General features: G+C 41.5%; 1 protein-coding gene across 1 annotated transcript in view; it reads left to right on the top strand.

Annotated features, from left to right (window-relative positions):
• si:ch211-186j3.6 (neural-cadherin) overlaps positions 1-12,998 on the top strand; it is a 338,768-nt gene extending 325,770 nt beyond the window's left edge. Inside the window, exons 36-37 of the mRNA XM_037746583.1 lie at positions 7,219-7,373; positions 9,493-12,998. Coding sequence (XP_037602511.1) covers positions 7,219-7,373; positions 9,493-10,113 — 776 coding nt within the window. The 3' untranslated portion in view covers positions 10,114-12,998. The remainder of the gene's footprint in view (positions 1-7,218; positions 7,374-9,492) is intronic.
• The last annotated feature ends 998 nt before the right edge of the window (positions 12,999-13,996 follow it).

The following is a 13,996-nucleotide window of genomic DNA, read 5'->3' as shown; positions in this document are numbered from 1 at the left end:
ACACACACACACACACACACACAGAATTAAATATACTTTGTGAAGTAACAAAAAAAATCCATCTATTTTGAAGCCTCACACCTGCACTGTGAAAGTTCGCTAAAACTTGTTTGTTTGCTATTCAAAATGTCCCTGGATGTGCTGTGCATGGCAGGATGAAGGTCTATTGATAGCCTCACCTTTGTAAGAGCACAGCTGAGATACAGGTAGATTGAAGTGTGACACTGTTGAGACTTTAGTTACGAGAGGAGGAGCAGTGTGTTGAGGAAGGACACCATTAGATCGATAACGAGACCAATGGAGAAAGGAGACGATAGAAAGTGCCACTAAGCATAGCTACCTTGAGAGAGTGAAAGGTAGAGAACAGATGTGGACCAAGCTGAAATGATATCGTCCTTGGATTAAGTATTATATCAGGTTTCCATGGAGAGCAGGTGATACAAATCAAAAGAACTTTGGGGACATATTTACTTACATTTTTGGAATGAATAGTCTGTGTGGGAAGACTGCAATCGATTGGTTGTTTGTGTTCCTATGTGAGCTGGAAAGAGACTCAACATCTAGAAGTGATCCGTGAATTTCTATCATCATCTATAGACGTAGTCATTTGAAACTAGGAACCAATGAAAACCTCATCACAGGTTACTGGCAGCAACATATTGGTACTGGCCTTTAAAAAACGGTATCAGTTAGCACGAAAAAAAGGGCAGTGAGAAACAGAGTAGTGATAAATTGAACGCGTAGAGAGAGATAGAGAGAGACGGCTGCAGTAAAATTATAATTTGATGAGGCTAGAATCCATACTTTGTTATTGACTTGCGTCGATGTACTCATACTGTAGACGCTGATCTCATTGCTGGGCAGCTCGGATATTGATTGTCTGACTGGAAATTCCATCACACACACTCATTCAGCGCCATTTCAACTGCTGAAAACACAATGGATTTCCCTGCTCATCAGATAGCCGCACGCTGCCTCATTGTGCTTCCGGTCCTGAATAAAGGGGCAGCGTTGGATGTTTTGAGAGGCCACTAAAGGACGTTCAAATTAATTTTCCTTTTAGTAGTTAACAATGCTTGCCAAGGTCATTGGCAATTGGGACTTGTTCCTTCAAAATCAGTTTGTTTCAAACCGTTCCAGTGCTTTTTTGGACTGTGGCAATGACTTGTGGAAGTAAATTGGTTCAGGTGAAATTTTGTAATATTTAGTATGATGCAGATTGCCCAATGCACCTGCTGGAGGTCCTGGATTAGGGTTTGATTTATCGTGGTCGTTTGTTGTTACAATCTTGAATATCTCCATTTTTGGATCTCACTTTGCAGAAATCCAAACAGCGTTGCCGCTTTTTTATTTTCCCTGAGAATGTCGCAACAGACACCCCCTTCGCAATATTGCAAATGCAAGGGCTTTCATCAGCGGGCCATATGCTCACTCACCATTGTGTTACCTCATTCGCCGATAGTGACTTAACGGACATTTATTTAAAAGTGCTCTATATGATATCCAAGGGTAGGGTCGGTAATGCTGACAAACTAGCAAGAGTACACTAGATTTTAAAAATAATCCAACTGAAAAACAAAGCCCAATGTAGCCAACTCTTTTCCAGTGAAAGTAGCTAGCAGCACTACCTCCAAAAGTCGCTAAATCTAGCGAATAAGTCGGTAACACTGTCAGCCCTTCCCTTCAGGCCTCCCTCCAAAGCCACTCCCACAAAATTATCATTATGAATGTAAACAACAAACATGGCTATTGTTAGTACTCACAGCTGTCCAGCTAGCAGCTTGTGGATGACTCTAGTGATGTGCAATGAGTGCAGGCAGGCAGGCAGGCAGGCAGGCAGGCAGGCCGGCCAATCATTTTTTTTTATTTTTTTTTTTACAGAGCATTTGATTTATTTACGCAATTTAATTACAATTTCAACAAATATAACAAATACATTTATTTGAACAAAACTACCAACCCTACCTTTATAGCAGCAAACAATTATTTGTTATGTAAGGCGTTAGCTGCGAGCCACCGGCTCAGTCGTTGTCATGTTGAGAGCCGTGCGGGTGCAATAAAAATGATCCCGATCTCGCATTTAGCACTTTAAATGAAAAAAACTGAATATTACTTTAAAGGCGGTAGAACAGAGGGAGGGTCAAGTATAAGGCAAGAGTACGATTTAAGCAGAGAGAGTGAGAAAGTTAACAAAAAAAGGAGTGATGGTCAAAAAGACCACAGGACCTTGGAGGCAGTGTAAACAAATAAACACATAATATCTCTTTTCAGGCTCACTCACACACACACAAACACACACACACACGCACACACACACAATGCCGATCAAATTCTCCATTTCTCTGTTTGCCCTCTAGAGAGGGCCTTTGAACAGGGCAGATTCATCTTGTACGCCCTGACCTCCAGCTTCCTTGCTCACTTCCCCATGGAGCTCACACTAGCCACTTCTTCACACACACACACACACACATTGCAGATGGTAGTGGGGTGTAAACACATAAAGACATAAACTCCACCACCTTACACCAAGCAGAATCAGACCTCTTATATTTGCAGTTTCTTCGCATCAGTCTATAGGCTGTATTTCCCCCCTCATATAGACCTAAGCCCTAATGCACAGAGGATATTGATCCATGCAGTAGAGTACAGTCGTCCTCACAGCAGCTCAAGATCCGATTTCTTTGTTTGCTTCTATTCACATCACATACAGGCTTTTTTTCATGTTGTTGTATATTTTCTCACCCAAGTGAGAAAAAGCAAGTCTTAATGGAGTCCATGTGAAGTGTGTTGCTTGTTTGCACATCCACATAGCCTACGGTATCTATCTTATAGCAGAACTTTGTAACCTAATTAGTTTGTGTCAGTCACACTGAAACAGAAAAAAAACATTCTTTTGTTTTAGCACATGATATCCTCTGAAAAAAGTAGGAATATTAAGAAACTGGAGAGATATAGTACAGTTTGATGTATTGATTGATTAATGCATCACTTTTTAAAACAGAGTTCAAGAGCTTTACATGGGAAAATGAAAGAAGAAACAATTAAACACTTAAATTTAGAAGAAAAGAAAAAGTACCCAACAATAAAACCAGATAAAAAGAAGTGAAATAAACAAACAGAACAGATAAAAAATATTAGAGCAAAAAAAGTAAAACATAGGAATGATATTAATAAAAGGCTGACTGGTGTAGCCGGGGGATATCTGGGCCAAGACTTCCTCTTCTGTGCGCTTTCTCATTGTTTACAGTCCGATCTAATTATTAAGAACCAACCGATGCACTACTTATTAACTTACATGCTTTAAAAGTTTGTGATCTAGTTGATGTTAAAATTCCACAGATAATGTACAAAGCACAAAATAATTTGCTTCCTAACTGTATTCAGAGATTGTCTGAAATTAGAAAAAGCCCCTGCAAATCTAGGGAATAGGTTTGTTTAAAATAAGGAATTAAAAATGAGTAGTTCACTTTGCAAATTAAAGAAAATGTTTAAAAATAAGGTGGCAAACACATAAAATCGACGTATGATTATTATTTTGTATGACACGTTTCGAACTTTGTTTTTGTGTCTGTAAACCTAGTAGTGAAAGGGTTAAGGCATATTGGGTAGTTATAATAAGCTTAAGCTTCAACCTACACCTTTTCCCTTTAATTTATGTATTTATGTATTTTTATGTGCTTTCTTTGTGGATAATTGTCCGAAGGACCGAAATAAATTACCACTACTACTCCTACCTCAAACGAAAAAAGAAAAAAAAAGACAATTTGAAGTGGAGGTGCTTCTGCAGGAAGTGAACGCCAATCGAGCCGTCATATTTAATAGCATCAGTAGAGAATATAAAATAACAAAAAAGATGCTATTACTAGCATTTATTTTAAAAGACCATAATGCTTTGTAAAATAATGAAATTAATTGTTAAAAAATATAACAAAAATATACCATATAATTAAATACACACAATATAAACCTAATTGTATTTTGAATCCAATTGTATAATTGAAGAAAAAGCAATCATTTTGCAATTATTTTGCGCTAACATTTCAGCACTCAAATGTGTGCAAGTATGCTCTTGAGTGTGCAAAGATTATGTGCTTACTTAAGAACAAATCTCAAATAAGAGAACATTGGTGAATGCCAGAATCTTTGTGAAAACTGTGAGTCAGATGATATTTTTTGACATTTGCTGACAAATAAGCGGGGATCTCTGGGTGCTGGCAACATGAAAGGAAGTTAAACATTGTTCCACATTGTAATGATACAAAGCTAGTTTGAAATCCGCAAAGTTTCCCTTCAAAGCCTCATATTATCACCGACTTTGTAAACCTCCAGGCTGCTGGACCAGCTGCTTCTCCACTTTGTTTTTCTGTGTTTGGGAAGCTCAGGGCACCCCACAGTAAATGAGGACCATTGCAGTCGAGGCAGGGGACTGAACCTTTGACCTTGTTTTTGCCAGTTCACTGCCTCTCTAACATCAAGGCCGCTCTCTGCAACAGTCAGCCACATGTGTCTACTGCCAAAATAAAAGTCTGTCTTTCAGTTTCTTTATCTTTTTTTTTTTTTTTCCCCATTCTTGTTGACTGCCATTAAAAGCCATAACGCCACTCTTGAAAATGAAACAGTGAATCTCTTGAAACAATTTCATCTTATAAATCTGCCAGACGCCGGAGTTGTGGTGAAGGGGGGACAAGTTGACAGTAAATGAACATTGATTTTGCCTCTCGTACTGTGCAGCTGGTTTCTGGCTGAGTGAATTTACTCTTACAGAGTTGTCAGAGGGTGGGCTGTTTAATGGGGTGTTATCAATTCACGGGGAGTTTGAGTGCCGTCTCTTGGTGTGCTTACATGATGGATTGGCTGCCGGGTTTTAGTTGTGATGTAGGAGAAAGATGTGTGGATTATGAAAAAGCAGAGGTTGATGGAGAAGGAGAGACAGGAGCAGCAAGTGTTTAAAAGATGTGTTTGAACTGTTTAAGATCACAGATTTTTCACATTGATGTGTTATCTCAGATTAATAGGATTTGAACAGCCGGTGTATTTATAGTGCTGCCAGTTGGAATCGTTTGCGGTACGTGATTGCTGCTGTTCTCAAATGTGATTAAACGGCAGCTCTCCTATGTACAGCCTTTTGCAAAAAATAGATTTGAAAATAAGGATGACTCCGAAAATAATTCAGTTAGGCTCAATTTATTATGTGTGGTTGTAAATTATTAAATATTATCTCAACATTGCACTCCAGATTCTACAAGTTTCTCCTTTTGCAGTTCATGCGGTGTGAAAAAAGTCCTTTTGATTCAGTTGTTTGATTTGAGCACAGCTGAATTAACTAGGAAAAAGAAAAAAAGAAACCGTGAGAGTGTGTGTGGGTGTAAAGCAGGTTAATATGGAAGGGCTAGTGAATTGTGAATTGTGAAGGGTTAACTAAGGCAAGAGGTGATAGGGATGAGACAAGGTAATGGGGATTTGTTAGACATCTGAAAAGGTCAGAGCAACGCTAGAGTGGGAAATACATGCAGATTGGGCGAACTGTGTCCGTGTGTGTGTGCTGCTGCCTACAATCTGCTTTTTACATAAGTTAAATCACCTCAACATGAAAAAGTGAAACTTAAAGCAATCACTTTTTCCGAGCTCTTCCACTTCTTTTCTCACACATACAATTTTAATCAGAGTAAACAGCTCCCGCAATCTCAGATATCCATGTTAATTGTGTATATTTCACATTTACAACTGTCAGTTAGTAAGGGGGTGTAAGTAGCTCTAATAAAACGCCAGGCCATTAATTGTCTGTGATTCCGTTGGCCAGGGTTATTGTTAGCATTAATCTATGAATCTATGTATGTAATTTACAACCTAACACTGTTATTACTGCCTGCGTTTGCTATAATCTGAAGGATGTTCTATGCCTGCAAGGCCTGTCATGCAATCACACGCTTATAATTGCCCTTAATTACAGAGATATTGGTAAATGCATGTAAAGTAATGTGGATGTGAAGAATCATTTCAATCTGCATCTTAAATAGCCTCCAGTGAGTTAAGAAAAGAAGTGGAAAGAAAATATATAGAAAAGATTTATTGAAATAAAAGTATATATTTGAAGAAAAGTTCCTGCGATGGATGCACATGCTAAGCAAATTCCTTCATTTAAACAATTACAACATACAAAATCTATGTTTTTTTTCCCCTTAATTAGCATAGCATGTTAAAACACTTGCCTTACACTATTTTCACAGCGCAGGCCAACTTTATTAGTTGTGTGAACCATAAATTAAGTTAAATCATTTCAATGAATAACAAGAAAAAATATTTTTACAAAAATTCTGTTGGTGCTCAAGCTCTATGTCTGTCAGTTCTCAATAAAAACAATTTCAAAAGATTAAACGTAGCTAATAATTCCGCACAAATTCATCAAAAGACAAGAATTACACAAGACCAACATCTCTTAAAACAAAGCCTAAATACCTATACGTCTGAATGCACACGTATGTCTTGTGTATGTGAATGTACTGTATTTCTGTTTCATGTTACCTGACATAAACCTGTAATATTTCTGTTACATAATATATGAAGGCATTATAAAGTTTCATTTTTACAAGGAGCGTTTAAGCAAATCCCTGTGGTGCAAGGCATGAAATTGAAAAAGCTAAATATGATAAAGTGTATATATAAATAATTATACAAAACAGTCTAATGAATTATAAAAAAACAAAGCCTCACGCATTTTTGTTGTATCGTGTGTTGCTCCGTATCTGCTGGAGTTGGAAGAGTTTGTTCGCTGTAGCCAATTCAGCTGCTAAAAACACCTGCTCAGATGGAACTGGACTCCTGGGGATGCACAGAGACTCAATTTTGCCCGCCCTGGGAATCTTTGACTGTTGCTTAGAAAGTTTTTGACTCAGATTTGATGGGAAGTTTGTAACTACTGCTGCCCCCCAACATATCACTAAGTAAAAAAAAAAACACTCCTTAAAATCCTTGAAATACATTTTGTCAAATAGCAATCATAAAATAACTCGTGTTAGCTTGAACCCTAAAGCATCATTATCAGTTGAACCCTGGAACTCACCATATTTCAGCTCACATTTTTGGCAAATGATGCTGAAGGCCAACCCCATTAAACAGCCCGTCTCCCTGGGGCCATACCTTAATTGGCTGAAGGATCTTAATCATTGACATCTAATGCATACACTGATGAGCCTCCACAACTGTCTGTCTCCACTCCAGTGCTGCTGTTGGGAATTTTCTTCTACACTCGCTGGAGGAGCTACAAAGGGCTGAAAGAGGGCGTTTACCACGTCTCAGCCCACCACGACGGCTGGGAGGACATCCGAGAGAACGTCCTTAACTATGACGAGGAGGGAGGCGGCGAGGAGGACCAGGTACACCTCTCAGATACACATGTGCTTTCATGAAGGTGAAATGTTTGCAACTGCATAATTTTGAACATCACTTTTGTATGGAAATACTCAGCAGTGAATGCAAAGTAGCAGTTTTATGGTGGATCCAGTCAATTCAATTTGGAATAGAGTCCTCCACTGTGTATGTGCGTGTGTGTGTGTATACATGTTCTTGTACTTGTTACATAGTGAGGACCGAAACATGTTTTTAACCAACAGAGTGAGGACATTTTGGAAAGTGAGGACATTTTGGCCAGTCCTCACTTCTTCAAAGGCATGATACTGAGTTGCTTGCTGTTTGCCAATTACTTCCGTTAACATTACGAAGCAATTAACGACAGATCCATGCCGAATAGCTAAGTTACAGCTACCTGGCTAACCTTAGCTCAGGTCACAGTTAGCTTGTTGGCTGCCCCTGCCTTGCATCGCTATTAGAAAGCAATCGTTAGTTATACACCTTTGCTTTGTATCATTACAATCCTTTATTGTTGGCTAAAATTAACACCGTTTGTCTAGCAAACAAATCCACTCAGTATTTTGCTAGCGATAACGTTAGCAAGCAAGCTAGGAAGGTCAACTAGCTATAACTTAGCTACGCTGCATGGATCTGGCGTTGGTTGCTACGTGACATTAGCTGATAAAGTAATTTGCAAATGACAAGCTATCCACTCTACAAGGGATTTAAATTGAATCCTTCGCATTGGATTGGGCCTCTAAAAAAGGGCTTAGATCGTAGCGCAATACGGAGCTACAGAGGACTGAGGCTTCACGCACACACACACACACACACACACACACACACACACACACACACACACCTCCCTTGTTGCAGATTGATTGATGGATAGATGGATGAATGGATTTTGTTGAAATTAGTTGGTACTAGCTTAGGTAAGCACGTCCTTTTTGGTTTTACAGGAAGAAAAGATGATTGGAAACAGATTTTTTGTAAAGAAAAAAAAAGAAAAAAAAGAAAATGCATATATTGTTAAATAGATACACAATATGACCGGAGGTGTGATCTAAAGGTTAGGGTAAGGGTTAGGGTTAGGCATTTAGTATTGATGGTTAAGGTTAGGGTAAAGGGCTGAGAATGCATTATATCAATGAGGGTCCTTACAAAGATAGGAAAGCAGGAGTGTGTGTGTGCTAGCGTTTTAATTAGGCCCACGCAAAATCCTTATCTCCTCTCTCCAACAGCCACTATAACCCACAAGCACTCAACAGTACTCAAGAGCTTGCATAATATCACAGCTTTGATCGGCACAAACACATGTGGCCGCACACACACACACGCACGGTAGAACAATGACTAGCATACACATATTGTCATCACACCTTGTCAGTACCCAAAAACCTTCAAGATCTCGTCCTCCGTACTGTAAATCACCTGCAGCCAAACACACACACACACACATACACAGTCCTGATCCCCTATAGCATAGCAGATGCTGCGGTTAATTCTCAAGAGTCTTGTTTGAAAGCTCTCTGGAGGAAAAATCAGCACTTTCCACTCATCACATAATCAGTTTTACAAAGCGACCCACACCTCCTCCGTGTGTACCATTTCTTCCTCCTCCTCCTCCTCCTCCTCCTCCTACATCCTTTAGTTGTTTTTTTTTCATCTCTGCTGCCGTGGTTACTGTTTTGGTGGAAACCATTAGTGCTGAAGTGATTGGCTGTTACAGTATACGAAATTAAAGGCAGCTCCTAAACCCCAATGCAGCAGTGCATAAAAGAGAGGGATGGAAAGAGAGACGCCCTTCATCTCCTTTCTGAATCACCTCCATTCATGTTTTTTTTTTATCTTTTTGGTCTCTCGCACACACGGATACTCAAAATTACGATGCCTTCTCCGAGACTGTAAATGGAGATGGATTCGAAACTTAAATAGGTGGAGCATTCACAGTAAGCGTAATGGGGGGAGCTGATTGTTTTTCTGCTCTCGTTTCATTTTTCTGCTATCTCCTCTGTCACATTTAATTTTTTTCTTCCTCATCTCTCTCCGCAAAACATTCCCTCTTTCACTCTGGCTCGTTCTTGTGTTTGCTGCTATCTCTTTTTGCTAACTTCGACTTTTCCTCTGCATGTGCGTGTCCAGAATGCTTACGACATGGCGGAGCTGCAGAAGTCCCTCCAGCCGAGCCCGGCCCAGTCGGTCCAGTACTGCCGCTCCAGAGCCCTCCACCACCCTCCTCCTCCCCTCCACCACCACCACCACCTCCTCCACCAGGCACCCCCCGTCCCGCCCTCCGTCCAGCCGCTGGACCCCCTTAGCCGGACAGCCAGCTCCACCACCCTGCCCCCCTCCGCGGCGTCCTCCTGCTCCACCGCCACCACCACCGCCAGCCTCCGCAGGGATGTCCCCCCCACCAGACTCCCGGCCCAAGGCCAGGCCCGCCCCTCCCAGCTGGCGCGCCGCTCCCTGTCCTTTTCCAGCCAGGACTTGGCCCGCTACCTGTGCGAGATCATCCGTGACGCCGACCAGCATCCCGACACGGGGCCCTTCGACTCCCTGCAGGTGTTCTCCACCGAGGGAGGGGGCTCGCCCGCCGGCTCCCTGAGCTCCTTCAGCTCGGCGGGGCTGGACGGGGGGAGCGGCGGGGATGTCGGAGGGGGAGGAGGAGGGGACGGAAGGCGAGAGGAGACTCTCGGGGAGTGGGGGCCTCGCTTTGAGAAGCTGCGGGCGCTGTACGAGCGAGCGGAGGCCAGCGACCTCTGAGCTCAGACGCACCAAGGACCAAACTGATAGGACCCTGATAACAGGCCACCCTGAAACAATCAATTAGCAGACGCTTAGCGACGACCGAGGCGAGAAAACAGCGAAAGGCTGACTGACTGACAGAGAGATCGCTCCGCGCGCCTCACTCGCTGACAACTGACACGGAAGGTGTTGTATTTACTGGTTGATGAGCCCCGTCAATCAACATGGTGGCCTAACAGACATATGAAAGTGTCCCTGTGAAAAGAGCCTGTCGCTCTGCGCTCCCTCTACCTTGGATGACAATTTTGCAGGAGCAGACGTTATCAAACCTGCCAGTCAGGTTAAAGGCTTCGGCACGTCACTCTCTAGCCGGGCTACTCATCATGATGGAGCTTAGCTTCACTGTCAGAAAAATCTGTTCCAGTCACAGCCACAAAACCCCCAAATTTCCTCTATTTTCTAACACTCATTGTGAGCTGCTCTGGATGAGTGTCAGCTGAAGGCCTCAAATGTGAAACGAAAAAATGTTTTTGGCCAGGTTATTTTTTTATACCTGAGCAAATCAGTGCCACATGAAATGTATTTTTAGCACCTTGCTGCTGAATTTAATCTTTGTAATTAAGCAAAGGACTCTTGCATATATTCCACTCTTGCACTGTTACATGATACGACAGTGAAGACGAGTGGGATCATACTGAGTAGCCCATATAATACAGAGTTTGGATTTTTAAGTATATAGTGGGCACGTTGTGTTCTCGCTGCCTGGCTGTACACAGCTTCTGTCAATGTTTGTATGGGGGAAAAAAAAGTGTTTCGACCAGCACTGGGTTGCAGGGTGAGATTATTATTCTTTTCTTCTGGTAATGTGTCCTTCACTGGGTTGAGTAATTCTGTATTGGTTGGGTGTTTCAAGTTTCAATGCTCCGTGGGTTGTAAGACATCAAGCTTTCTACTTACTACTGCGCCCTCGTCTTCATGTGATTTCCTATTCTCATTTGCGCTCCTCCGCCTGGCGTTCCTCCTCACCCGAGGGAGGGTGCACAAAAATTCAAACAGCTTTGTAACAAAGAAATGGGAGCGGACGTGCGGACTGCGGGAGGGAGAGGAAATAGTTGCTCTGCTGCTCTGCTCCGCGTACGCTCTTCCTCAGGCATACCAAATGCGACGGCTGCGAGAGACTATTTTAACAGACGATGGCACGCTAGAATACAAACTATGTCAAATGGCTTTCCAAGGTGACTACTCGATAAATAGAAAGAGGAGGAGGATGAAGGGACATTTATAATGATTATTCATATGTATTATTCTGAGCTGTGATACCTGTGCCATACGCAATTCACGCATTCCCATTGTCCCCTTGCTAAATTACCACGTACACTTGATTGTAGGAAAATGGACTGAAAACTGCAGGGAAATAATAAGTCTGTAGTTATTATCCAAGCTGTGAATTGTCAGCACAGTGGCAAGTGTTCCTGTTGTTTGGCTTCCTTTTCACATCAGGTTGATGGATCTTTTTTTTTTTTTTTTTTTCTCTCTCAACTCGACAAAAAACAAAAAAAGACTTCCTGCTGTTGTGGAACCGGTGAGAACAATTTGTGTAAAAAGGAATGAAAAGGCAAAGACCAATAATAAAGCAGCGGAGGGGAGAGAGGAGCGCTGAGTCTGAAAAGGACCCGTTCTTTTCACCTTTGATAAGAGAGATGATTACAGGGTAGAGGGTTGAGTCAGAGAGCAAATGAGGAAGGGAGGCAGAGAGGAACCATCTCACCATGCCTGGCTGTGATGAAATGTGCCACCGGTGCACCATGGAGCTCAGTAGGGAGCTGTAGAGAGGGGGGGGGAGATGCTGGGAGCAATGTTTTTCTGCTGAAACGGTTTGTTGCACAGCAAATGGCAAAATATAAAAGTAATGTGTCCTAACTTCATCCCACCAGAACACCCCCCCAATTCCCCTTCTCCTGCAATCCTCCAAAAAGCCAACCTGGCTTCTTCTCCTGGCATTACAGGCACTGTATTCTGCTGGAAGTAGCAGCAGCGCTCTCATCCTGCTCTTTTTATTCTTCTCCACGCTGGCAGAGCCGAGCCTGTCGGCAGAGAGCAGCTAAAGGGTAGGAGTGTGTGAAAACATGTCAGGCCACTAATCCTAATAGGAGCTGATGGCTTGCTGTCATGCTGGAAAAAACCAAAGGATTGCGGGTACTTTAAAAAAAAAAAAAAAGTCGACAGAGGAGTCGATTCCCAGATTGCAGCTTTCCAGAAACATACTATTTTCTTAAAAGACGAGGCAACAATGCAGCTTTTAAAAATAATAGACTTGGCGGTCAGGTGAGGGTGCAGTACGCTGTGGGGTGATGCCTGAAAGTAAGACGCACAGGCGTTTTCCTTTTTTTAAAGACAGTGGGGATTTCCTAGAGGGGGATGCTTGTTTTTTTATTTTTATTTGTATTCCTCTGTAGAAAGGGGCTGAGCCTAAGCCACGCAGAGTGGTGAAGGATGAAGTCGCTTCATGCTACACTTCTCTCTCTGCAGCTGGAAGGAGCAAGCGGCTCACTTCCCACCACCACCACCATTCATTTGTACCATAAAACAGCTTCTTAAATGTTGTGTTCTGGGTGCAGACATGTTGTGAACAAGGTTAATGTTTTTACATCATTTGTAAATACAAAGATAGATTAATTACAATGATTGCTTTTTGTCAAGAAAAGCACCACATAGATTTAAAATGTGCAGCTACTGAGAAAAAAAAAATAATAAATAGAACCGAACATATCTTTTCTATCATCATGATGGTGATGAGCTTTGGACAGTTATGTAAGTGTTTTGTATTTGCTTTGATTTTTCTTTTTTCTCAATAAATTCATTTGTTTGCACCAGTGACTGTGATGCATCTTGACTGCATCTGACAAAAAAAAAGTAGAATTAAAAGGCATTGTTGAAGAAACAAATACGTTTATTGATCATACATTGATGTGGCTAATATCTAACACTGGAATTGCAGAATATTTCAACGTAAATCAGGTATCTTACATATTCTTTCCACCAATAATGTCCTTGGCATGAGAACAATTTGTAATTGCAGTGTAAACATTTACTAGCTTATGATATTTTCTGATATGAAAAATGTCCTGCAGTAGAAAACACAGCGGTACAACATGTGTTAAATGGAAAAATGACCGATGACATTGTGAAAAACATAATGCAATATTAATATATTATAATATGAAGTAGAAGGTTTGCCCTATAGACAGATTTCCTTGTAGGTCAAATGAAACATATGTTAAATGGCTCTTGTGCTGAACATAATGTTTAGGATCACAAGCTGCTCTTCAACAATTATGTAGCTTTTAAGGTCAGCTCTGTGCGTTTATCGCAGTGTGCACTCAAGAGAGGCCAACGTGTCGGCCAATCCAAATATACCAGGAACCCCCTCTATCAATCACGTCAAAAGTACCAATGTGTGTACAGTATAATTTGTGTACAATACATAGTGTGTTCCCTCATCACACATGTTATTTAAACCCTTATGCTCCATGTGGAAATTTCACATTCATAAGTAGTTTCAATGTGTTTACGTGGCACTAGTTCAGTGGGATCCGTCTGTTTAGATGCTTCCAGAGAATGTCAGATGGTTTGTCTAAGACTGGCACATGCGTCATAACTGCAGTTCATCATGAACATGAGTTATCTTACAGTGAAATTACTAAAATCTAAGTGCATTTTTTATCCAAACTTCAGCACTAGCATGCCCACAAACACATTAAAAACATGATCGACAACCATGAAGATAGCAAACTCTAACTATCCGTATACTTCTTGTCCAAAATACACTGTGTACTAATGGTCTACAGTCCTTTTTGAATGGTGTGGACCAGTACAGAGCTTGGACCTCAACCACATCCAA

Source organism: Sebastes umbrosus, chromosome 2 (assembly GCF_015220745.1).
Source record: "Sebastes umbrosus isolate fSebUmb1 chromosome 2, fSebUmb1.pri, whole genome shotgun sequence".
In the NCBI taxonomy this organism is placed as follows: Eukaryota; Metazoa; Chordata; class Actinopteri; order Perciformes; family Sebastidae; genus Sebastes; species Sebastes umbrosus.
This window is presented reverse-complemented; position numbering and strand designations above follow the sequence as displayed.